Source organism: Hakea prostrata, chromosome 2, assembly GCF_041222555.1.
Source record: "Hakea prostrata isolate BN-2017 chromosome 2, UWA_Hpros_2, whole genome shotgun sequence".
Classification (NCBI taxonomy): Eukaryota; Viridiplantae; Streptophyta; class Magnoliopsida; order Proteales; family Proteaceae; genus Hakea; species Hakea prostrata.
The window spans coordinates 7517981-7545473 of record NC_142601.1 but is presented as its reverse complement, the minus strand read 5'-3'; the positions used below and the strand labels follow the sequence as shown (position 1 = coordinate 7545473).

Sequence of the window (27493 nt, the reverse complement as noted above, 5' to 3'; positions counted from 1 at the left end):
GATAGAATACCCTAAGAAGTTTGAGGACAATATTAAAACATGATGAAAGATTCTTTGGATAATTCTTGCTTCCTTTGTTACACTTTGTTACTTACCTTTGGTACACTCCTTTGAAACATTCATTTGATATCATTTAGTGTTATTTCCTTGGATTTTTGAACCATTTATTCCTTAACCTAATATTGAATTGTTTTTTGCTATTGATTATGGCATTTTGTGTATTTATTATTGTTGATGATGTGATTGAGGATCTTGTGGTTGTGAATCACACCCACGGATTGTCAGACAGGTTTGATACCGGTGGGTGGGGTGTGACAGATACCATTCAAAGAGCACTAATGCTTCTCACCCCCCCCCCAAAGAATATGTTTTTTTCCTTGAAGCCTCACAAAAATTTAGGTGATGGTAATGATTCACAATCACCTGCTTTTCATTCATTATTGTGGTTTTATTCCATCTAAGTTCTTGGGGTCAATTTCATCCACTCAAAAGAATATTGTCTCTCCACTTAATTGATTCTTTCATTAGAAGCTTCTTGACATGTCAAAAAGCATGAAAAAAACCTAAATTTTTAGGCATTCTCATTACCTTTCCGCACTAAAAAGAGATTATGTTTGTAAATCTTGAAACATAAGAGAAATAAAGAGAAAATAAGTGGCCAAACAATAGACAAAATACCACTTTGTGAACAAAAACAAAAAAAAAAACAAAAACTTACGAGAGGAAAAAGACCAAGTAATCCAGCCCAATGTGGTCAAATGACCGTTATATTTCTCATCGACAATGGTGGATACACAATTCAAAATCCATTTTTAGTCCTGAGGAAAATAAAAGTTTTCATAATTAGATGTTAGATTAAAATTCATTAATAAATAATAAAATTAAAAAGAAAACCTTTCATAGTAATGTACAGTCAATCAATGAAATAACTACTGCTCTTTTTCGTATAATTTAAATTATCTTTATTTGTCATTTGAACATAAATAGGCATATTTAGTACGATTTATTTCTTATTAAAATAAATTGATTAAACATAAAGTCATAAATAGATCAAGGGTTGTTTAAGGTGTTGATGTTAATTTATGGATGTTAGTATTTTAGTTGATTTCGTTCTTCCAACTAGAAGTAGAAACAATGTTTGCATACATTTTATTGCAATAATTGGAGATAGAGAAGATGAAGAACAATGATCCCTTTCGCAATAATAGGTGGTAGAGTTTCAATGGAAAGAGATAAAGATAAGGAGAAACTTTAGTCACTAAAGATAGAGAAGAAGAAAAATCTAACGATCCCATTCTTTAGGGTTAAAGAGATGTATTATAATGATAATAATTAGTCTCTCTCTCTCTTTGCTAAAATAGGGTCAAAGACCCAAGAAAGAAAAAAGGAACACCCCCCCCCACAACCGAACCCTCAAAGAGGCCATGTGGCACAAAAATCCAAAGGTATCAATTTAAAATAAATTTGAATTTTATTTAAACCCACCCATAAATTTGAATTTTATTTAAACTCTAGTTTGTTGGGTAACCTTTGGATTACTAAAGCCATGGCCACCATGAGGGGCGGGGTGGGAAGGGAACGAGGATGTGAATCCGAAAAAAGACATGCATAACATTAATCAACTTGTAAGTTAGCTCCTCCTGTAAGATTTCCTAAAACAACACAAAGAGCGACGTGCATATATATATGTACTAACAAGGGGTTGTGGGTTCACCCATTATCTCTGGTGCCTATGCATTCACATATACTCACTTGGTGCATATATAGTCAGTAAGTGTCTAGACGTGTTTGGCTAGTAAACTTGATGGAATGCTACTACTTTTTGGCCAGGGGTATTGAAGTTGAGTGACTCGTGATGGTAGTGATTGGATCCTGTGAGCATCATACATGGCCACTATTATCATGTAGTGGTCGGATTGCATATGCTAGGGTTGGACTCATGGGGCTTCCAAAAGACGGCTTGATTGTCGTGAGGAAAAACATTTCTAGGTGAGAAGGATAAGCGGACAAAAAAGGCACTAGGCATGAGGGACAGTATCGGATCACATGTAGCATGAGACATAATCGACCTTGCATTTGGGCTAGATTTATTCCTGACATACACCAGTTCTCAGACCAAATGGTGTTGGTGAGAAAGTGGTGACTTAATCCCCAACCATGGTATGATGTGACTTAATCCCATTTACCGCAAGAACCCAAAAGACAGCTTGAGTGCCTTGAGGGAGAGTGAAAAGACTACCTAGAGGAGGTTGATGTTGTAATTTAATGCATATTTGTCATAAAGACTACATTTGTTAAAGTTCTAGGAGTATACTTGCATTTTCACTTATTATCTCATTATAATTATTTTGCATATGACTGATGTGCGATGTATGATTATGTTGACCTTACTGAGTTCCTTAGAACTCACTATATATATATATATATACACCCTTACATTTTGTTAAAGGTTAAGAGGACACCTGTTTATTTAGAAAGTTCACAGCTGGTATAGTCCTAAGGGGGACTGGCGTGCAAGGACACCAAGGTACATGTAGAGTGGTGTCCTTGCTTGAACTTCACCTATGGAGTCCAACAGTTTTGAAGCCATTGAGATATCTTATGAGAAAGTAGTTGCAAAGAGCCCCCTAGCCTTCGGTTCCAATCTTGCCTTAGTTGTGTTCACTTATGTTTTTTATTTATTTGTTAAGCACTGATGCTACTACTTATATTCTTGATTCTCTTTGAGGACATTTAGACTTCCGCTATTAAACAATTTTCCTTCTTTAAATGTTGATATGATTTTGACCAACTTTGAGAAATAATTTGAGGATAGCTGTAATAACATTTGATACTTTGATATTTGATATTTGATATTTTAGTTCCCTTTCTGCTCTTGAATTATGATATATTGTGTTATATGGTTATGGGCTAGCCGTGAACCTAGATCTTGTACTCGTTATCACTCCCATGGGTATGTCCGGATCCGATTGGGTGGGGTGTGACAGGTGTGTTATTGGATGGCGAGGTGAAGATATATAATCCATTACACGATAAGGACTAGGGATAATTACTATTGCCCCCTTGTATTTTGGTTTTATTACTAATCAAACCTCTTTCTTTATGAAACGGCCCCCTCACTCTAACGGTGTTAAGTGGTTGTTAACATCAAATATGGAATGTCTATTTTGCCCTTTATTAAAATTAAGAAGTTAAAAAATATGACATTACCCTCATTTTTAGAAACTATATTGAATGTCAATTATATTCTTAAAACCTTATATTTTATAATAAATTTTGGCTTTGGTGGGACCACACACTTTGTACAATGGTTAGCATATATTAGGAGATTTTCAATTTTCAACTTTGAATTACATTTGATATTTCCTAATATTTTAGTTCTATTTTAAGTTTTATTTAATCACATATTTCCTTTATCGGCGATTTCTTTTTAGAGAAGAAAAATCAAGTATTTTCTTTATTCGGTAGTTTCTTTTTAGAAAAGAAAATTTAATTTAAAGTTAATTTTTCTCCATAGTTAATTAAGGATAGTATTATAAATTGCAAAAGAGTAAATAAGTAAAAAGATAATTGTAGGGTTATTTTTGGGTTTTTGAAAAAATATATAGATGCCACATCATTAGTAAACTAATTGAGCTTAATGGAAAGGGGCATTAGTAATTTTAGACAAAGTTAAAGGTTGGATTAGCAATTTTAAAAAGTAGAGGGGATAATGTAGTAATAAAATCAGAATACAATGGGGGCAACAATAATTATTCCAAGGACTAAATAAATGTACAATTTATTGGGAGGTTGAAATATCATGATTGATCTACTGATATTTTTTTTAGGCGGGCAGGAGATGGTCAAGGATTTCAAATTTGAAAAGACATACCATGGTAGTTTCTGTACCAATGCTCAAAGAGTTGTCCTTCTCAAACTAATTTTGTGAAGAAAATTCACTATCTTTGCTATTAGGTGGGTTTTACCCGACCCATGCACCCACTTACGACTACCATGAAGCCCATGGCCCATTAGGGTTTTGCGGGGTCAACAGATTGGTCCTTTTTCTTTACATACACACTAGTTTAAAAATGCATGTGGCTTTTTCTTCTATTTGTGCACATGATGTTTTGAGATCAATTCTCAAAATTAGTCGTAAGTCAACAAAAGAGATTCATGACCATCGAATAGCAAAGATAGGGACATGACTCATTATGAGTTGGTCCATATACAAAGAAAAATAAAATGGCGTCAAACCAAAGGGTTATTAGAAAACAACTTCTTTTGTTAAAGAAGTCACTAGACACAAATGAAAGCGGAACCAATTTGTAAAGCTAAAGAAGTCCTCAAAACAATCCAATGAAAGGATAGGCAACAATATTTTATTCATGGTTAAGAATAAGTGATTGATATTTAAGGCCGGCTGTGCATAGAATTTGAGTAAAAATACTGAGAGTGGTGGATAATCAACAATTCGTTTCTTGAAAGTGATTGATATTTAAAGCCGGTTGTGCATAGAATTTGTGAAAATACCAAGAGTGTTGGATAATCAACAATCCATTTCCCCACTGCACTCCCAACCAGAGGCTCCATCAATACTAACTTTCTTTAATCTTCCTCTGATTTTTTTAATGCATACACTAGACTACACCAATGGACTTTTTGCCATGTCTACCCCATTTTTCCAACAAAGAATTTCAACACAAGAACTCAGCATTCTTGGAAGAAGAATTTTTTTTTCTGGCAGGCTATTGTACAAAGATTTTGGAAGAAGCTAATGCACAAGAATATAAATTTATATTTGAACAAAAAAAAAAAAGAATATAAAATTATATTTATTAATTCCTCAATGGTATTCATTATGCAACAGCCTGATTGTGATTGTGCTCTGCACGCATTCGCTGGAAAAATGAAAAGATTTTCTTCCCCGGATACGTCGCGGTCAACTGCGACCTCAATGTGGACCCCCTTAAGACTTAGAGATTAAGAAAAGAGCAAATTGCACTCGCACCCCAAAATAGAGGCTTTAAAACACTGACACCCCACTTTATGTTTAAAAAGCACTGACACCCCCATTCATTAAACACAGTAGTCCATTCGGTTAGTAAAACCGTTAACTCACTGTTAATTTTTTTTATTCCAAAAATGCCCTTATCAAAATCTGAAGAGAAAAAAACAAAACCATTAGATTGTTGACATGTATTCTATTCTTTTTCTCCTCACCGGCCCCCGCTTCACCCTCTCCACCTACGGGGCGGTAGTTGCGGGACCATCAAGGATGGCCAAAGCGCCTCGAGCATAGTCACCCGGACAATTAGGACTATTTGTTTTGGAGGTGGAAACCCAAGCAATGCGGGTTGCCCAGTTCGAACCTTCCATCTTCCTCTCCCTTGGTCGGAACAAACACGTTGCCTTCGGTGACTCAATGGCCGGGAATCGGTTGGAGTCTCTCATGTGCCTCGTCTCTTCGGCTTTCTCCCGGATCTCGTGTATGGCGGCGGCGACGACAACAAGTTCCGGCTTCAACATCTCGGTCTATTGGTCTCCGTTCCTCGGGGGATCGAAAAATATGAGAATGGCTTTGATCACAACAAGCTTTACTTGGACACCGTGGAAGAATGATGGTTGTTGTCGGTGGGTCACTGGTTCCTCCACCGAGTTGTGTACTATTGGTCTCCGTTCCTCGGGGCGATCGAGGCTGAAGGAGCTAGGCCAAAAAAATAAATTCGAAATGGAGAAACGCGCGCCGACGCTCCCACCGAGCGTTACAAGTGCGGCCCGTCGGCCACTGGGCTAGAGAATGCACTCTCTCTGCAACAGATCCAAAATCAAACACCGATTCTCTCTCCAATTCAAACCCTAAAACTAATTTTTCCCGTCCATATTCCAAGACCGGTAATTTCCTACCCGGACCACAAGAGACGACCTCGAAAAACCCAAGAAACTTCCAAGGACGAGACCCAAGAGGAAGCTCGTATGTCACATCCTAAATACCCTCCCTCCATCTACAATAAAAAAAAAAACAAATTAAGCAAAAATGAAATAAGAATATCCATAACAAAATAGTTGCAGAAACCTAAACGGAACACGTAAAGTTTCATACGCTCGATTCTCCTTCACTTCAATTTCATCACCGATCCGAAAAACACAAGAAAGGAGAAAAAGAATAAATTAGGGGTAATTAAATAAAGCAAAAACTATTAGAAAGGGAAGAAACAAGAGAAGTCTTACGGATGCTTGATGATGGTGATCGAAGGAGGTAGCATTATTGACCGGAGCAGGAGCGAGAACCCAAAGGATGGTAAGGAGGAGAAGAAGTGCGGCGGAGACGGCCGAGATAATCGGAGTCAGGCAGCGGATGCGTGGGTAACTCGAGCCGAAGTGGAGAGAGTGAATGATAGGAGAGAATATAACACGTGTAAATCATCTAATGTTCATTTTTTTTTTTCTTCAGATTTTGATAAGGGCATTTTTGGAATAAAAAAATAAACAGTAAGTTAACATTTTACTAACAGAATGGACTACTGTGTTTAATGAATGGGGGTGTCAGTGCTTTTTAAACATAAAGTGCGGTGTCAGTGCTTTAAAACCTGTATTTTGGGGGTGCCAGTGCAATTTGCTCTTAAGAAAAAGAGACGGAGTGCAAAATCGTCCTTTCACTTCTACGCTTTAACTGCCACTCTGTCCTATTCCCAAATCCCAACGTAACGAAAGATCAAAGTTCAAACGGTTCGATCAACATCGAATGGGCCACCACGTGTACGATTGTAGTTTTTTTGGTAACTTAACGGCTAACGTACGCTGATTTCGAGAACCAAAAATGTTTTTTTTTTCTTTCTTTTTTTCATCCTTAATATTATGCGATTCGAGAGGTACGGACGCAGAATACACCTTTGTCTTCCTTGTTTGGTTAGTCTTTACAAATTTAGCCCAAAATCGAATCGAATTTATTCTTCTTTTCACCTTTTCCTCTTTCAGTTTCAGATAAGAATCATTCTGTTGATGTTGCCGTGATGCGGTTTCATCTACGGTTGCTGAGCTTGCAATTGGAGGAGAGGGAGTTGTATTAGATGTATTCAAGAATCAAGAAGTTAGGGTTTTGAATTTCGGTAGTCTTCCTCAAGCTTCTCATCCCTGAATCGAACATTTCTGAATCGTCGTTTCACAGAGGTAGTTAGGGTTCGAAATTTTTTGATATTTTAGTTTCCTGGACAACGAAAAGTCAAATTTTTGTATGCTACTTATAGATATTTATTTGGTGATTGATGTCGTGGATTGAAGTTCAATGTTGTCCATTTTAAAATTCAATGCGATTGGCAATTTATTACTATTATATCTTCTGTAATCTCTTCTTGTACCAAAAGGTCAAAAGGTAGTGATATGCTCTGTTGTAGGGAAGAACGAGGGGGTGCCCTACTTCAGTTTTTATAAGCTGGAGCATTCGAGATGTTAGTGTTGAACCGCAGCGGCATCAATTTCATCAGCTGCTTATTTCCGTTGTCCGAATGGCATCCTTTAGACTAGCCGAGGTGGCTGGGTTGTGAAACCCTCTCTCTCCCTCCCATCCCAGGGCAGGTATTTGTGTCTTTCGTCTGATATATTTCATATACTACGCACGCCCGGCCTTAGAGTATACCCAGTTTGATCTTTTCATGACTCCAGTTTCGACTTTTAGTTATCTTTTGTCCACTATTTTGATTTGGATTTTCTCATTGTTTTTGTGGTTCAGCGGTTTGTCTTTAGGTGTTGAAATTCCTTATGTTTTGGAAAAATCATATTGGCGGGGCCTCAGAAATGGGGTGCTGTAGTTGCTTTGGGTTCATTAGGAAGACCAAAAGTGACCTGAGTCCTGCCCCTCGCTCAGGCCATCGTTTCTCTCAAGACTTTCTGCTGGAAGAAGATGATGAAGTTGATGGTGCTCTCTATAATGGTGAAGAAACTGATCCCCTTCATGGAGATGATGGTGAACTGCACAGTCGAAGAAAGCGTTCTGAAGATATTATCATGATTAGACTCCAAAGCGGAAAGATATGCAGGGAAGTACCTGTGAAGGAGACTCATCAACTCATTCGCTCAGAGGTAAAACACGAGGGGGGGGGGTTGGGTTCATTACTTCAATACTTTTGAAGGCTGTTATGTACATGTTTGAACTTTATCTGTTTAACCACAAATAAAGCCTTATTGATTGATTCGGATGGAAGGTTGATTTTTAATGTAATGGAAGACTTGACTGTTTGCTGAATTACTAGATTAGATGATAACTGTTTTTTCTTAGTATTTCTATGCCTTTTTTTGGGGGTGGGGGTGGGAAGATAAACTGGTCATCTTGAACTCTTTTGTTTTTCCCTTTATTTAATGAATTCATGCAACTGTTTGAACAATGCTATATGAACTAGACATTACTACTTATACCCGCAGAAAGTCATTCAATATGTAATACGAATTTGTGACTTTATTATCCTGATAATTCCTGCTGTTTTTCCATATCGTGGTATCTTTATAACGCACATCTAAAGGCGCCTGTATTTGTACGTTGTGCTGACTGGATTTCAGGATGAGAATGGAAATAAGATGATTAATGAGTATGTACGTGTGTGTAAGATTGGATCTGGAAGCTACGGGAAAGTGGTAAGCGGCGTGTACAAAAAATCATGCAAACTCGTTTTCTGTACCAGGATAAACATTAAACTCTTGCCTTGCAATGCAACAGGTTTTATACCAAAGCACTGTTGATGGAAAACGTTATGCCATTAAGGTATGTAATTTCTTTTCAGGTGCAAGTTACGATGTAATGTGTCTTCTTGTCCATGACCCAGCTTTGGGCAACTTAATTTATTTTTAATCTTTAAGAAAGAAAGGTAGCTCATGCCTCATTTTTATGGAGGTCTATTTGAGTTTTAATTGTGTATTCTTAATTGTGTATTCTGTGTTTGATTGATCTTTTTAATTTAGATCTGTTTGAAAAAAGAAATTATAGGAAGTATTTTACTTTATCTATTGAAAGGGCTTACCTTTTGATTGAAGAGGCAATTCATTCGTGCTTACCGAGTAAGGGGATAAGAGATTTACTTTACATTTTTCTCTTTGTTTCTGATCTAAGTGGAATGGATACATTTAGGGTTTTGGTTCATATGTTTTGAATTATTGCAGGAGTGCTGCTAACTATTTGTTTGGTATTACTTAATTGTTCGCTTGGTGTTATTGTAATTACTAGTGAAGACTCAAGTGCAAATTCACATGTTTTGTATTTTCTTATGGTTTCAATGACACAGGAGAAGTTTTAAATCAAACGACAAACATATCATACTATGATATCATATTGTCATACTTTATATGTAATGAAATGAAATTCCTTACTCCAGAGGTTGTGCAGCTTCAATGGCTAAACCAACTACTGCAATTAAACCTCTTGAGAAGGTGTGGGGAAATGTGGCGACCAAATCAAACTTAATACCTGATCTGTAGTCAACAAAAATTGTACGTAAACTAAAAAGGAGGAAGATCATTTGCAGATAACCTAGATGAGCATCTCCATTGACTAACCTTGCGGTTTTTCGCCTATGGCAAGTATGTGACCTCCGACAGATTCATCAAAATCCCTGCCACTTGAAACATTCATTTTAGGTTTAGACACCACAATTCAAGAACATCTTAAATTGTGAAACTTGTAGCATATGGGAAAACAAGTGTGGCAATTGACAGAGGAGATGTCGAAAGGGGGATGAACAGGTTAGGGCTACAAGTGAAAAGGTGAGTTGGCGAGGGTAGTGGTGGGGGAGGGGGAGGTAGTGTTGGGTGGTCAAGAATGAGGGATAAAATAGTAAACTAACATGGAAAAAGAAGAGGTATAAGGAGTCAACAGCAGTAAACAATTGCAGCCCGAAACGATATTTGTGCTTCGGGTTTTTTTTTTTATCTTATTATTTATATTGATAGATTTGCGATAAAGAAAGGCACAATGGGATTGTTGGAAATACAGTAGATGATGATTCATCAATTAACTTCATTATTCGAATAGTAAGCGTATGATTGATATATAAGAAACATAAGAGGTTTAAATGGATAGAATAAATTTGGGGGGGGGGGGGGGGGTGGTGGTGGTGTAAGTGTAATTGTTTGCAAACTAGGGGTGTATATGTCATTTGCTCTTATAATTAATATTGACATTATTCAAAATACACTTCTTAGTTATAATTACAATTATAGACATATTAATCGTAATCATGTATTTACTTAGTTAATGAATGGGGGTATTTAAAAGGAGGAAAAAGTCTAATAGAATGACAATTTTAGACATAATTAGTCATATCCACTTACTAATTGATGATGATGATTGAGGGTATTTTAAGAAAAAAAGGTAGACATCTTTATTGAGTTCGTGCTTTTATAATAGTAGTATGATATGATAGTATGATTGGCTGCCTTAGCAATTTGTAATCTTTACTTAGCGTACCTAGTGCACAAGGCTTTTGCCAATTCAATGTCTGGGATGTCGGGAAAACATTTAAAAAAACCTATTTCAAATCCCTTTTTGCTTTTTCACAGATGGCATGCACTTTAGGAGCCTCGTTTTTGTGAATGTCAGTCAGCAAAGAAAGGCATTTCCGTCTCTCTTCTTTGTGAATCTTCCACGATTGCCGAAACATGTCCGATGGTTCCTTTTAATCTATTTAGTTTCCTACTTCGTTATAATCTTGGAATGCAGATTTTTTCTTGTGTGTGTGTGTGTGAAGTACTGACCCAAGTACTGACCCAAATGCAAAGTGGTGACCAGGTTTCCATTTTCCGATGTTTTCAATTCATTCATAGTTTATCTTATTTTTTGCGTAGCTCTTTTAATAGGCAGCGCTGTCAAGTACTTGCAGGAGTACAGATGTAACTAGAGGCAATGTGCATGATCTACTTTGGATTTCTGAGTTGCATTTGCGTTAGACTTTGTATAAGTGTCTTCAGATGTCTTACAGTCATATTCTTGCTCTGTTATTGAAGTTGAATCTTAAGGTTTGAATGGGGTGAGGATGACTGCATAAAAGTTGCATTATTAGCTTTTTGTATTTTGTTTTGTTTTTGGAGGAAATATGTCCAGTAAATCGTAAACAGATGAATGAGAGTAGTGGGGGAAAAAGTTTACAGATCCTGCTCTGTTATCTTTTGCATGATTGTACCTTAATTAAGAGCTATGTAATCGCACAGAGACTGCTTGAGACAAGTGTGCAAAGATGATCAAGGAAGAAGATTCAGGCAATTGAAGCACAAATAAGTAGAAGATGCCTGGGCCTTTTGTTCAAGCTTTTTGGTGTATATGGAAGATGTTATCATCTTTGCTTATCTTCAAGAGATCGCCACAAGTATCAATGCTGGTGAAGGGGGGGATGTGGAGCTCCTAATTAGAACTTTATGGCGGCTATGGGGCTATGTGAAGGTCTAATGATTCTTGCTTACCTTAGTTGTTGGAGCCTTGCAGGCACAATATTTTCCTTGGAACCAGCTTATTTTGCTTATATTTCAGATTGCCAGGTCTGTTGAGTGTTTAAGAAAAAGCAATCATTTGAAACTTGTCCAGTTATCGCTCTCTATACACACACACATACACACACATATATATATGGTGCAGGGCAGGGGCTGATGGCACTCATAGTAGATGCTGAAATCGAATTTGAATTTTGAAGTCACTTGGTAATTTTTTCTTTGGTTGCTTACTATTACTAGTTGTTGGATTAACAGTCTACAAGAGTGTTTACGGGTGTCATGTGATGATTGACTGATTCTGTTGTGAAGATTGTCTCCAAGTTGAGGAATATTGGATTTCTAAAAGGTTATTTAGTTTTGACATTCATTGGTTTATTTGTCTCACAATTTTAAGATTTTTTTGAATCATGAGATTTTTGTGTTATCCTTGTTGAGATACCTTTTAGTCATTTTTTTTGGGGTTAAATGAGCAGCAATACTAAAAGTTTATACACATATACATACCTACAATATATATATATATATATATATATATATATATATATATATATATATATATATATATATATATATATATATATATATATATATATTATTTTGGTGAAGGTTGTATTCTTACACTTTTTGTTCTTGTTTCCCTGGAATAACATACCACTTGTTTCCTTCCATTTAAAAATTGAGGATTCACCTAATCATTGTTGCATTCTTGGTTCATAAGAAAATGACCTACATAATTTTAAACCATATGCCTCTGTTAGTAAAATCACGCTGTGATAGTCTCGTCTGTCAACTTTGAATCCTAATCCATTTGGAAGTGATAAGGTATATCAGCTAAATTTTCACATAGAGTGTACTTCAATTCAGATGTATTCTGAAATGCATAATATTATTTTCAGTGTTGGTTGGTGTCATCTTATTGTGCAATTATATATTTCCTCTGAACTCTTGCAGGCTTTTCATAAGTCTCATTTATTAAGGCTGCGTGTAGCACCATCTGAGACTGCAATGAGCGATGTTCTTAGGGAGGTACACTATACATTTAATTTAAGTTCAATTGGCTTATCTCTTTCCCCATTAAACAAGTGAAGTTTTGTGATTGTTTTTGGGTGAATGTTTTGCTTCTGTTTGGAATGATCTACTTCAGTTCTCCCCCCGCCCTCATCATTTGGAACTGAAAATTTAGTTCTTTGTTAGGGATATTTGAGTCACATCTTACTCTTATCTCATGTTTGAGGTTTTAACTTGGGTTTCTTAGAAGCTGGACTATTTCAGCTGTATCCTGTATTTCTCTTTCCCTGTGTGTTTGTGTCCTTATTCTTTCCCATTCATAGAACTGTCATAGATGTTTGTTACTTTCTATGATTTGTAGAGTACCTCGGTTGAGGTAACCATCTAATGTTTTTCTTTTCAGTAGGCTATCATTGATAAGAACTGCAATTATCTGCACTCAAATAGCTGAGTTATCTTTCTGAAATTTTTTATTTATTAATTTGTCTTCTGATCATGATGCCGCCCACCCCCGGCCCTCCAACCCAAAAAAAAAAAAAAAAAAAAAAATACAGGTTTCAATTATGAAAATGCTGGATCATCCCAATATAGTCAATCTGGTTGAGGTGATTGATGACCCGGACACAGATCACTTCTACATGGGTACTCATCGGCTCTCTTCTATGGGCCTTCAAATTTTCTTTAAGTCATGAAATCTTAAAGCTTTGTCTTAGAACCTTACTTTAGCTAGCCTTTTATTTAGCCATTCTATTAACTACTCGTCTTTTCTTTTCTTCAGTTCTTGAGTATGTGGAAGGCAAATGGGTATGTGAATCTGGTCAGCGAGGGGGCTTAGGAGAAAGCATTGCTCGAAAGTATCTCCGAGATATAGTTGCTGGGTTGATGTATCTGCATGGTCATGTATGATCTAGAAGCTTGGGCACTTTGTGCTTATTGTTCATATTTTCACCCAAAAAAAATAAAAATATATTATATGTTATATGGATAACTTTCTTTCAATGCCTTTCTTCTGTTGGTAAATTACCAACCATTTTTAGTTTAATTGTTTATTTTCCTGTGGATATCTATGTTATGTTGATGTGGGGTGTGAACTGGTCCTACTTAGTGTCAACCACTTCTATTGACTCTAGTATTATTCTGTTATTTTTTGATATATGATTTGGTTAAGATTGCATTCATTTAACCAATGTTATATAGGAAGACACCTGAAATGCATTATTCCCTGTCAGATGATGTCGAGTTTGTCTGTATGTTGATTCCAACTTAAGGTTCAATATGAGTATTGTTGTAGACTGACATCAAGTTATTGAAACCATGGTAGAAGATCTCGCTCTTGAGCGAGATCTCACCACATTGAAAAACTGAGATTTCGACCATCTTGGCGAGATGTCGGTCAAGATATACAAATTTTTTGCGTCAACTCGGTGAGTTTTAGGGTTCCAATTGGGTTAAAACTTGGTATTTAGCCTATTTAAGGCCTTTTGAACACATTGGTGGCCTTGGATTTGTCAGAAAACAACCCTAAATATGATTATTAAGACTACCCATAGTGTGAAACCAAAGTGTTGTAGGATTAGGGAATGTAAGGTTACACAACATGTAATATAGAACCTTTAAGGCATATAAATGAAAAGCAAGTGTATTAAATGCATCAAGTAACCTAAATGTTATCAAAATTCCATTCATATGAGTATCACAATCTCAATTTTCAAGAATAGAATAATAAAATTATACAACCATTAGAAGTTCTATATAAGTTATTAAATCATAAGTTCATAAGACAAGCAGAGAATGATTGGTTTTCCTTCGATGTTGTAGATGTGCTGAGAGTAGTTGCAAGTGAAAATCCAGCCGAAATAAAAAAAAGGCAAAAATTGAGAGTTCTAGCGAGATCCAGGGCGAGATATGGTGGGATATAGCAAGATATGGCGAGATCTCGAGCGAGATATCCCAACTCTTTATTCTCGACCTCCATCTCGTCTCACCTATTTGAAAAAACGAGATATTTCGTGAGATCTCTCACCATGATCAAAACAGCCTCCTAGATTGTTGGGATAAGGTTGCTTAGGAAAATCACTACCCTCCCCTAGGGATTTTGCTTTTGTGGAGCCTTTGGCACTGGATTTGCCCTTTTATGAGTATTGCTTGTCATATATCAATTCAAGCACAACGTCAAGTGTAAAAATGGCATCTGTGGCCCTATCAACTGAGTCATATGTTTGAGCTATTTTACTCCTGGTGAATGGCTACTTTCTACTGTGTTCCTTGTGCATTTGTGCTTGTGCATTTGGCTTTCCTTTTATGAAAGCACACTTATGTATAACTCAACTTGAAGTAGCCTTGGTTTTTTTTTTTTTTTGGGGGGGGGGGGATTCTTCAGATGCCTCAGTATCTGGCTTGAGTGGCAGTGAAGTAAACAAAATGGTTTGTTTGGAGAAAGAGAGAGAGGAGGGGGTTGTTTTTTTGGGGGGGGGGGGTTAGTGCTGCTTGTGCATGGTCTTGGACCAGTCCAAATTGACTTCGTGATCCATGTGAAAGATGAACCCGGTCCTTGGGTTCAATAAGATATTTAGTCCATTTATTTGTAAGGTTTTCGTTTAGCTGGGACATTTATTGTAATCTTTCTTTTTATTTTTAATGAGCTGAGCATTAGGATTTATTTCAGTAATGGTCTCAATTAGGAGTCATCATGTTTAATCCCAGCTTCAGGTTACAACTAGGAATACATATTTCCCTTTAAAAAGGTTAAAATTGTTGTTTCTCTCAGTCGTTTAAATAACTTTTTTGTGTTTTTTAATTGTTGCCAGGATGTTATGATAGATGCAGGCTATGAGAGACCTTTTCCTTTGCTATCTTCTTCGTCCCCCTTGTACATACCTAGAAGGCTGCTGCGCTGTTCTGGATGGTAGTAGTAGCACCATTATAAATTCTGTTCCGATCTCCCCTCTTCCTCTTCTTATCTCTCTCAGGTTCAGTATGTAGAAAATCATTCCTTCGGTGACTAGAGGCCCCAATTCTGGTTCTTGATCTTCGTTTGATGTATCCTAAGATTGATAGTTGATCAACTAGGTCCTTCAATACAAGGAAAAAATTTCGGTCAAAACCAGGATTTTGACCCAAGAGAAGGCCAAAGTTTTTAGGTGAAATTTCGGTTGAAACATATGATTTTTTTTTGAAAATTTGACCCTAGTTTTCGGGCCTTATATGACATCCATTTCATCTGATTCTTGCCTCTTACCTATTTAAAGCATAATAAACACAATGAAATTAGTATTTTACCAAAAAAAAAGCCATTGAAAATTTATCATTCAAGCATACTAACAAATGACTGGTTCTGACAAGTACAAACTGTATTGCATATAACCATAGAATCATCAACATACATGAATTGTTTGATAGAATGGTTACATATACAACAAGTCAACAAAATAAAATCACCAACTAGATCAAGTGATGGTGTCTCACATATATTAAGTTGAAGCCCATATATCATATATACATAAAATAAAAATACATAATTTTGAAAATAATTATGAAAATCAGAAAATGAAAAAATGGTAGCAAATAATAAAAAATAAGTTTAACAAAACACAATCATAGATCATAGTCCTAGGCTAAACATATATTAATTTTAAGGCAATACAAGATCATTTAAGGCATGAACAAAACAAAAATAAAAAAGGGAAAGTTTGGAACTATTGGGTATGGCTCATGCTTCACGTTCTATCGTTGCCGGAGTTTCTTTTGTAGCTGTTGTGGGTTAGGAGGTGTTTGGAGGCAAAAGAGGTGTTTGAAGGCAAAGGAGTCGTGGAAAATAGGTGAAAATGGTATAGAAATCAACAAAAACTGAGAATTGGTATTTCGTTTCGGTTTTAAAAAATACAGGCATTTTGGTTGAAATTTTGACTGAAATTTCTTCTATGGTCCTGGATTGATAGATGATCAACTAGGAGTCAATTCTTCCAAGATCTTGATTAGAACCAACTTGTGGGATTAATATGGAGTCTACTAGCTTTGGTTATGGCTTTGTGGATAGGGTATTGTTATTTGGGCTACGATGGGATGATTTTGATGTTAAGGAGATGGTTAATGTAATTAAGCTTGGCAATCTCAAATGGGAGATAGGTTGAGATAGGTTTGGTTTAAAAGAATTGCTGTAAGTTTCACGGCAATGAATTGGGTGAACCTGTCGTATTCTTAGTGATGTAGATGGTATAGACTTCAAGGTGTCAAAATGGGATTAAAACTAGGATCTGATGTTACTAGGTTTGGGGAGGTGATGGGCTTAAGATTTGGATAGATCTAATGGCTAGATTGGTGTAGATCTAACCTTGAAATTTGGGTATCTTGAAAAGTCTGAAAATTCGAGAAATAGAAAACATGGGCTGATGGAGGCTGCCAAATACTAGGATGGCGGAACCTTATGGAGCACAGGAGCATTGGGTTGAATGGTGATGGAGTTTTGGAGCCTTTGAATTCAGCTACAGTAGGGATCTTTGTTTGACTTCACCTATAACTTTAGGGAATACTCATATTTTGGACCTTCTATGACCAAACTTGACATAAACTAGTTGTTGCAGCAATAAACTCACTCATCAAAGCACTGAAGGCTTAAGAGAAAAATCAAATAATCTGAATCATACTTTGTTCTTTGTGCTAGGGGTATAAATAGGCTAAAATGGCCTCATGGTATAGGCAATAAACTCCTAAAAGAAATAGAGCTTAAGAATCTATTAGACTTAGAACTTCTACTAGACTTCTTTGGACACTTTAAACTGAAATAAAAAACATGAGGAATAAAGTACTGCTCTGGCCTTATACTTAAGTCGGGCAGAATTTTCATACATATACTATTGAACCTATTAATAAAATATTTTTGTACTTAGTCTAGACATCTTGTAGCCTCAAGTAATGACGGCCAGAAATTCAAGATCTTAGATGAATAGCAGTTATGAGCAGTCAGGTTTCTGGTAGATTTTGGCCAGAACAGTTTCAGGCTTCTGTTTGGGGTCAGAAATTGGTTCCAAAAATTCCCTAAGACTGCGTTTGTTTGCAAAGGTGGGGTGGGAAAAAAACATGTGGGCCTCATGTGTAGTGGGGTGAGGGAAAAGGAAAGGAAAGGGTTTGTGGAAAAGTGATAGTAGTGGGTCCCACTTTTTATTTTTCCAAACTTTACCACAAAATCCCATCAAATTTGTGGGGTTTTAAAAAGCCTTGGGGTGGGAAAGTTGGGCTGCCACCTCACCAGACAAGCTTCCTTGATACAAGAAAGCTTGTCTCTCACTTTCCCACCCCAAGCAACCAAACAATCTACAATTTTAGGATATAATGGAAATCTACACTTTTTTCAAGAATTTTCCCACCTCACCTGTATTCCAGCAAACAAACGCAGCCTAAAGTAGGTATTCTGATTCTGGTAATTGATTAATGCTAGACTAGTTAGTTCCGTTTGGAATCTTGAATTAGGGTCAGGGTTTTAAGAATCCAGGGCATCAAAGAATACGGTTAAGGATTGGAAACAGGGGCTGGACTTGGGTTCCAGTGCTGGTGTGGATCCTAGGATAATGGATCTGTATTTTGGGGAATTCTAGTGAGGGGGGTAATGAGACATGGATGGAAGGCTGCAATGAGGTAAAGAAGGGATTGGGTGGAAGGTGGGGTGGGAAAAGCTGCTGGCTTACCAATCACCTGGAGGACAAGCCTTGTAATGGACTGATATGAAAGAGGACAAAAATAGAGGCAGGCTGCAACAACAGCCGAAGGAAAACCTGGAAATTTGTTTACTCGATCATCTGGAAGGTCCCTTACTCGTGATGGAGCAACTCTTATCTCAACAATAACAGGTAGGTTGTAGTGGATAGCTTTATTAATCTGAAATATGAAATCTACTACATGCACAGGGCTTTATTTATAGCCTGTCACTTACTTTCCTAGTTGTACTCAGGGTATAAACTAAATTCAAAATATGGCACTGATACTAATTATTAACCTAATAAGGACTAGTTTAACGCATGTGTATCAGGTCCCTGTTACGGATTATTTAATGAAGGTGTATCAGAGCCTAATAAGGTGATGTGAAACCCAACTCAGGGTTAGGTTTTTCGAATATTTCCCTAAAATTAAGGGCTGCTCACAGTCTAATATTATGGGATGTTTGGGATGGTTTTAGGGTTCACAAGGGTTGGGTAAAGGCTTAGAAGAACTCGGCCAGGATTAGGGCCTTAACTTGAAAACCTTGCTTTTATGGTAGTGTTAGATCTGGATTCAGAAGTTAGGGTTTAGAAACTAGGGTCTTAGGGTCAGTTAGGTTAGGAATGGGGCTGCTGTTGTTATTTTGTAATTTCAGAAATTAAAACTAATGTTTTAGGTTTAGTTGGAGGTTTCCTACTTGGAGTGAGACTCTTAGGGAAGTCAACTAGGGTTAGGATTTGGACGGGGGAAGTGGAGTAGGTATAGGAGATGCTAATTCTAAGTGGGTCTGGAGTGCAGTTGAGAGTTTATGTTGAACTAGGGTTTAGGTCTAGAGGTTGAAGATGAATTGCAGAATTTTATTGAAGAAGATGAAGTGCAAGAAATCTAGAAGTGTAAGGGTTTTAGGCTTAAGATGGAATTAAGGCTAGGGATGGGATGAGGGGTTATATGTGATTCAGCTAGGAGGGAAAGGGAAGGTAAACAGGGTGGGGGTGGGGGTGGGTGGGTTAGGGACCTGATAGGGAAATGGTGCTCTGCTGCTGCCGTAGGGTAGAAGAGAGAGAGAGAGAGGGCTGAGAGGGTTAGGGAGGGGGTATTGTAGGGGAGGGGTAGGGGAAGGTCTGAGGGAGATCGTAGGGGGTAGGGGAGTCATGGGCCTTTGGGAATGATGCTGCCAGAGAAAGGCAGCATGGAGAAAAGGGAATTTGGGTTGTACAGGGAGGGGAGGGGTTGTAGGAGGTGAGGGAAGGGTGGTGGGTTATGCTGTACTTGTAGGCTGCTGTTGTTTCTATAGATGAGATGGAACTGGATGTTGGCTGGAGAATGGTTTCTGTTGTTGAAGAAGAAACTTGTTGGAAATCCACCGGGCCCCATCAAACGTGAACCATGGTCCTCAACTCAATATAATTCTTATTTCAAAATAATCAGACTTGAGATCAAAAAGAAAGAATAGGCTATTTATAGCCTACTAAAAAAATCTAATCCTAATTGGGTTTCCTTTATAGATTAGGATCCTTCTATAATTAATCTCAAGCATCCAAACTAATAATAAAAATATCTAATTGAATCTCCTTGAAAATAGATTTCCCCCAAGACTCAAACACTAAAGGAACTCTTCTTGTAAATAAAGTCTGTTAAGAATCTTTTTTTAAATAAGAGTCTCAAGGCTCAAGAACTCTAATTTAACTCAAATTGGACTTCCCAACTGACTGAAACTCTTCAGAAAATAAAAATAAATTCTGGAAATAAAAACCCAGCAATTATTTAGGGCTGGTTTAGACCAAAATACCCTCTTTAGGGTTCGGCCAGCCCTAGATGGCGCACTTTAGGGTTTCGGCCAAGGAGTCAACCCTGTTCACATCTGCTCTCCCCTTCTTGAAAGCATTCATCTCCTTATGAATGTGCTGGTCGAATGCTCCTGGTTTGGTTAGCTGGAAATTTATGGTGTGGACTTGTCCTCGTATCTAATATTCTTGATTTCATCTTCTGGTTTGTTGGTGATATTCTTGCTCATTAATTCTGCCAGATTCTAATGTTGTTTCCATCTTTGTTGACAGAATATTGTGCATGGAGACATCAAACCTGATAATCTTTTGGTTACAAGTACTGGTACAGTGAAGATAGGAGACTTTAGTGTCAGCCAGGTGTTTGAGGTACCTTTATATTTATTCTAATATATTTGTACATGAGATTCTGATGAATTTAAGCACCCTAGGAATCATGGACGGAATGGGTTCTGTAATTTTTTTCATGCGAATTTCATTGTTTGCATGGTTTTTGGGCTTTCATCATGATATGATGGCTTATTTGTATGAAGGCTATTACTGGAGAAGAGAACTTGGTCATGCACCCCTCGACTCTTTTAGGTTCCATGTATACTGTTTTGAGAAAATAAGGACTAATATATTGAACTTGCGTGGACTGTTTATGTACGTGTTGGGCCAGAATTGGAATATTTCGGCTTGGGTTGCTGACTCTGGAAGCTTGGGACTTTTGGCCCTTATTTGTGATCCCAATGTAAGACCACTTAATGTAACCTTCAAATGAGTTGTTTAAACAAGGTCAAAACAGCCAAGATTCTACCAAATAGAACCAACGTTTCAGAATTTTAGGTATGGATTTTAGGGGTCGTGTAGGGGTATTTAATGGTTATTCAGGGATGTGGCTTTTGGAACAAGGGCTGAATATTCTAATGGGTTTCCTGGTGAAGGATTGGGGCTTAGTGGAGATCACCAAAAAACTAATAGTTGGTTGAATGATGCTAGGTCAAAGGTGAAAATGAGTGGGGTTGCTAGCCTGGAGTTACTTTGCTGTAGAGGCCCTGTATGAGCTAATGAAGGGGCTGGAGATGACAAAGCTGCAGCTTGAATCCTCAGCCTTCGTAGGATCAAGCTTTTAACCCTGAATCATTGATGGAGTCTTCCCACTTTAGAGGTTCCTTACCGAGGCTGAACCCTAGTCTGTACTTTGATTAGTAAAAGCTTAGAAGAGCCAAGTAGAAGCTGATAAAAAGTGAAATAATTAAAGTCTAATTATTCCTCCTATGATATTATGGGGTTTAAATAAGCTTAAAATTGACGTCCTATGAAAATAGGATGTAGATCTGACTCCTAAAAGGACTAAATTGTTAACAACTCGTACTAGCACTTAATAACTGACTATTGCAAGGGCATAGCAGCCTGAATTGTAAGCTGTTTTACATGACTTAATAATTGAATAGCAGACTGATTAACCTAAGGGTACATTTGTGACTTACAGTTGGCAATATTTGCGTGACTGCCGCAAAATTACTAACACTGACAAGGGAGAAAAAAACAAGTATAGAGAACTAGAAATACTTCTAGTGCTTCTGGGCTCACCTGGGCTTCTAAGGGCTGAGCAGCATATCCAATGGCTCTAATTAGGGCCTGAATCTTCCTTATCACTGCAGCACGAACTGTCACTGATGTATCACTGGAAGACCCTATGGCCCAGCCCAGCAGAATGGGATAAGTTTTCAAAAGCAAGGGTATTCGGGCCATTTTGGGAATCTTAGTCAGACCCAATTAGGTCTAGTTACAAGTGGAATTTTATTTGGATTCCAACCATGTTCTTTTTTTGTTATTTGAGTCGGTCTTTGTCAATTTTATTAGGAGTCCTTGTTTAATTAGTAGTTCTATTTAAAACAAAATTCCTTTACTTGCCGTCGTATTCCTTTACTTTCCTTTACTTTTATGTTGTTGTTTGGGTGTCTAGGAATAGATAAGTTGGAGTCTTATTGCTTGTAACCGTATAACCATGGTACGAAAAGTCGGCGATATATTGTCGTGTTGATGGAACCCGACACTAAACCCATGGGCGACATGAGAAATTCCAAAAGTTGTCGATATATCATTGAGAAGTTGGTGATATATTGCCAATGTCGGCGATATTTAGCTGAATTTTGGTTGAATTTACGGCAATTTTTCACACGATTTTTTGCCATGTTCTCACTCTTCTCCAAAGCTTCCCAAAGCTTCTCTCTCCTATTTCTTATATTTTAACCCTTTTAGTAGTGTACTTGTTTTCTCTTTGCATGTTTGCATTGGTTTATATGAGTTCTCCAGAAACTAAATTGGACTCAACTAGGGAATCCACTTTGGACTTGGATTCCCTTTACAAGTCAATACTAATAATAAACCACAAGGAATCTTCTATAAGCAAAAACAACTTGCAAGAATTTATAACTAATTATCCAGAAGGAATCTTCCTTAAAATTGATTCCAGCTGGGATTCCACTCTGACCAGGACTCTTAACTACTAATCCAATTGAAAAACAGAAAGTGGATATGGACTCATAAAAATATTAGGAAAATTACGGGGCCCCTTTGGGTTCAAAGGAGGTGGGGAAACAAACTCTTTTGTGGGGTCGGCCAGCCCTTTGGTTTGCCAATGGGATTGGTTATTGGGCCAGCTGTTGCTGGTTCTTGGAGGGGGTTGGGTCTGCTTACATCACCAAACCATTCATAATTGCCTCCACCACAATTTTTCCATGTAACACAAATTCTCCTAGGGCATACCACAAGGGAAAGGGCCACATCAACAGCAGCAGCCCAGATGAGTGTTTCTACTATCATAGTATCATGAGAGAGGACACTGTGCGAAAGACTGTTTTCAAAAGAAAGGAAGTGCTATCCTTGACACCCAACCACCAGAACACTAAAGATGAAGTCATATATCCACCTCTTGAAGCAGCCCAAGAAGATTTCTTCGATGAAGAAGAATACTGGGACAATTGCCATGACCTTAATAAAATAGTGGAAGATAAAGGGAAAGGGAGTCAATGTTGGGCCCAGCCTAACAGAATGAACCTGACCCAGCAAAGACTTACCCACACTGGACCGATAAATAAATGGGCCAGTCTAGAAATACAATCAATTAAAAGCAGGCCAGTCTAGAAATACAATCAATTAAAAGCAGGCCTGTCTCGGTTTCATTATTTAGCTTGTCGGTCAGGCTGACCGATTGGCCCGATTAGAATATCCTGATACTGAAAGGGAGTTCCTTTGTGTTCGTGAGTCTTCTTGAAAGGTTATTCATGGTGAATAGTTCCTCCATCTTTGTCTACCTGCGTGGATTCAGCTGTCCTCTCTCATTGTCTCAGTTTCCTCATTTTTTCCCATTTGATCAATTGAGAAAACCACAGTGAGCCTCAATGTCTTCGTCCTATTTGCAATTGCTACAGTCAGGATTCTGAAAGTTTTTAGATTCTAATGCGTTGTTCTCTCTTTCTCGATTCTGGTATTATCGGGTTAGTAATTTAGGAAGATTTCAACTAGTGATGGCTCCATTTCTGAGTCTGCAGCACGTGTCCAATCAATGGCGTCCCATCTTTCACTTGGATCCTAAAGTAAATCGCTGGTGGAAGATTGCTTGAACCCACCGTTGTTTCATGCCAAAAGAACTGGCTACATGGATCCTCCTCTCTTTTCTTCATTTTCTTTACCTAATTATTTATTTCTATGTTGATTTTCAAATTTTTTTATGGTTTCTTGATTTGGTCTTTCTTTTAATTTGAAATGATTTTCTAAAAGTTTTGAAATTGGGGTGTTTTAAAATTAAATTGATTGATGGATCTGCACTTGTCATTTGACTTTGGGACACATGCTGATTTACTTTTATGAATTTTCAAATTATGATTGGCCCTAATTCAGAGATGGTGCTTGCCATAGCAAGGCATCATGTGCAGCATTGGCCTGGTCACACGTGCATTAGCAGCACATCTATTCTATTGGTGGGCGCCTGAGAAGTTGAACTAGGTGATTGAGTGTTTCAACCCCAGGTTTGGTTACTGACAGGAAGCATGTTCATTGAGGGTACTAGCTTGGTGTGCCACCGGTGACAAAGAGGGCAAGACTGGATGCCATAGTGGAATGCAGGCTTGAGTAATTGGGCTAATCTGTACCGTGTGCAGGTGTGGTTGTTAGGCATCACTTAGTTTAGCATGCTTAGGTGTGTTAGTAGTGGAAGTGACAAAGTTGACCAACATAAGCGAGTATCATGTGTTCTAGCAAGCCTTTACATTCATGTGGAGCTGTTCCTACACTTTTGGAACATGCATTTTTTGTCAGCTTGTTGGTACCCTGGAGCTGGAATGGTGCTTATGATGTGCTGCAGCAGTGAGGAATGTTGGGTGAGCAGTTAAGCAGTACCTAACGCCATCTGTGTGGTTAGTTCAAGCAAGTCAAGACAAAGCATTGTTGGCTTGTGCCCTCTTGATGGTTGGATCTGTTTCAGTGAATGTTAAGATGGGTTGAATAGCTCTAGGCTTGCCTTGGTCGACCATTTGTCAAGGCACTGCATGGGTAGGTTGACTCCACCAGAATGTTTGTGACAGCCCGGTCTAGTCTAGTTTCTAGCTGTATGAAATAATGTTTGTTTCAGGATGAAATGATAAAACCCTCCTCCTTGAGCTTTAATTTTTTACACAGCTAATCAAGGGTTACAAACTATATTCTTAGTTCCATTGGTAAATAGATGAAGGTCCATAACTCAGCAGTAAGTCCCACTTTCGCAGGGTCCTTGGACGAGTTAATTGGCGATGGTCCTAATCTTTGGCATTGTTGCACTGAGTGGCCACTGTTGAAGACTCAATAACTAGTGTCTTTATGCTGCCAGCTCAAGCTTTTTGCAACACCATGAATGATGGCCCCTTAATTCCTCTGGTGGATGGTATTAGGACAGCTCTCCTGGTTGTAGCATGATTGGGATAATGTTGGGTTGTTAAAATTATGGAAATTGAAGAAAATGTGAGGCTTTGACTTAAAGATCATGAATTAGTCGCTGGACTTGAGAATGTATGGCTACCATTCTATTGGCCTCTTGGAAGGCTATTATTATTTTGTGTAAGACACATAGATACGGTAATGTTGCTAGGTTGTGTTTCGTTCAATTACATGGAAGAACATTGGGTGGAACTAGTCTCTTACTATCTTTTATCTGCAGGATGATAATGATGAGCTCCGACGGTCTCCTGGGACTCCTGTATTCACCGCACCTGAGTGCTGTTTAGGTGAGAAATCTGTTCAAAATTTTCTTTTGAAAAAGCACGAGGTAGTTGGACAAGGTTTTGTGGTGTTAACTGATAACTAATTAAAGTGAGTTTCTTGTTTATTAGGTTTAACCTACCATGGTAAAGCGGCAGACACATGGGCTGTTGGTGTCACTTTGTACTGTATGGTTCTGGGTCAGTACCCCTTTCTTGGAGACACCCTGCAAGATACATATGACAAGGTGGGTCCTATTTGCTGCTTTGTTGATATATTCATCATTATCTTTAATTTGAAATGGATACTCATTAAATATAGGAACTGTTACTGTCTTCTCCAGATAGTCAATAATGTTATATTGATCCCAGAGAGCATCAGCCCGCTGCTAAAGAACTTACTGGAAGGACTTCTCTGCAAAGGCCTGTTAATTCTCTCTGTTTTACTGTTTACTCTAATGGTATCATTATTCATTATAATTATCTGGTTGGTTGCATCAATCATCACCATCTCCATCATTTGCAATAATAAGGTTTACTGAACAAATTACCTAGGTTCAATAACTTGCTGAAACTTAGTTCAAGCACTTCACTAATGACGGGACTGGCACAAGCCATTTTGGATGGTGTGTCTTGAATTGGCCACAAATCATTTCTTAGCCATTATGAACTGATGGTCCTACAGGCATATGCCAGAAAATTCCGTGATCAACTGTCTATGCTTAGCTGGGTATTTAAGCTCGTCTACAGCAACAGGTAGAGGGTGGAATGCATTACATTTAGCAGATTCTAATCCACGTCTAACTCACAGAGAGTTTTCTAATACCACTAGTTTTCTCTGATTTCAGTATATGGTCTAGGGTGAGTAACTAAAGTTGGTTTGTAGTCTGTCCAGTGAATGAAACTTCATGCATTCTGCGCATTCTCCACCTGGCAGAATGAGACCTCTAGCTAGAATCTTGTCTTCTGGATAAATAAATGTTCCGAGCCGTCCCTGTTATTGCAAAATTTTCCTCTGTTCTCTCTGTGTTTTTTAAATTCTGAAATGGGGTGTCTACTGCAGATCCAAAACAGAGGCTTACGTTGGATGCTGTTGCGCAACATCCTTGGGTGGTTGGGGATGAAGGACTCATCCCTCAGTATATCTGCCGGTGCAAGCATAAGAGTTCTTTGCTGGAAGAATCTGCTAATCAAGCAAATGATTATTTGACCAGTACTAACTGAGCTATGATGCTAGTGTTGGTTGTTTGTACAGTAAAGCTAAAAGCATATCCACCTTGGGAGAGTGATTCTGTTCATACGAGCTTGTGGTTTTTTTCTTACCTTTCTTCTTCTGTTTTCCGTTTTCTTCTTTGCTGGGATGGGGGGGAGGCTAGTGTCTGTTGTTGTGAACTAGTGGTAAGTTTCAATTTTGAAGCACAATAGTATCTGAAATGACACGGAGAGGTTAAAGAAGGTAACCATCATACAGATGGTTGCGTTTTGTTTCATTCCGAGGTGTGACTGATACCAACTTATTTGAACTTTTCTGTCTAGTTTCCATGTATGCACTTAATTTGCACCAAAGTCCAAGATAGGGAGGGAGAGCCTAAGTCACCAAATTCGATGCATGGCTTTCTCTGCTGAAGTTGAGTTGAATAAATAGGTATAACGAAACGATTGTACAGTTATTTCTGGTATGGTATTTAATGAAATAATTGTGTAAAGCGAGGGTGTAAATCCAAAATGGCTCCACCTCTGGACCTCCTCGGTTGAGTGTCACTTACATGAGGCACTGTGACAGAGAGGTGGATTTGCGAAATTGCTTGGGTCATTGTGTATTCGTCAAGCCTATATTTTGGACCGTCAGATCCAAAATTTCGCTCGAATTGAATCTTGACCGTTGAATTTCAATGGTCGAGATCAAAATTTTGATTTGACGGCCCATAGTGCGTGGCTTAATGGTAAATGCGCAGGACCCAAGCAAGTCCCATGGATTTGGGAGAGCATTTTTCTTAAGTCCTGTGCAGGACAGGACTGTTCAGCTTGGAAATTTTCAAGAGATTTTTTGCTGAATGTGTTTCTTGGGCATTAAATGTGCAGCACTGAAGCTCAATTCTACAAAGACGGCTCAAAGATCACTCGTGCATCACTCGTGCAGTCCTGTCAGCACATGGTGTGTATGTGCATCACGCAATTTGTCGTGTCGTTCTGGCATAGCAGGATTGCAATTTGGAATTATAACTGAAGTGATTAAGAAATTTCACCAACCCTACCCATGGTTTATAAAGGACACATTCAGTGGATGAATGGTAACTGGTAAAGAGTAAAGACTACGTTGGGGAGCTTATAACAAAATCT

At 38.0% G+C, this 27493-nt stretch overlaps 1 protein-coding gene across 3 annotated transcripts; it reads left to right on the top strand.

Moving 5' to 3' along the window:
* The first annotated feature begins 6830 nt into the window (after window positions 1-6830).
* On the top strand, window positions 6831-26991 carry GRIK2 (geminivirus rep interacting kinase 2). Of its 3 annotated transcripts, XM_089144089.1 has the most exons (14): window positions 6831-6854; window positions 6961-7152; window positions 7377-7557; window positions 7712-8061; window positions 8536-8610; window positions 8693-8737; window positions 12403-12477; window positions 13014-13101; window positions 13238-13359; window positions 20208-20303; window positions 25114-25180; window positions 25286-25401; window positions 25498-25576; window positions 26217-26990. In XM_089144089.1, the coding sequence occupies exons 4-14, from the start codon at window positions 7741-7743 to the stop codon at window positions 26375-26377; spliced, it is 1245 nt and encodes a 414-aa protein (XP_089000215.1). In that variant the 5' UTR covers window positions 6831-6854; window positions 6961-7152; window positions 7377-7557; window positions 7712-7740; the 3' UTR covers window positions 26378-26990. The 3 variants fall into 3 exon arrangements, with proteins under 3 accessions (XP_089000215.1, XP_089000214.1, XP_089000216.1); XM_089144088.1 differs by lacking the exon at window positions 6831-6854 and having other exon boundaries at window positions 6863-7152; XM_089144090.1 differs by lacking the exons at window positions 6831-6854; window positions 6961-7152; window positions 7377-7557 and having other exon boundaries at window positions 7726-8061; window positions 26217-26991.
* Window positions 26992-27493: the final 502 nt, after the last annotated feature.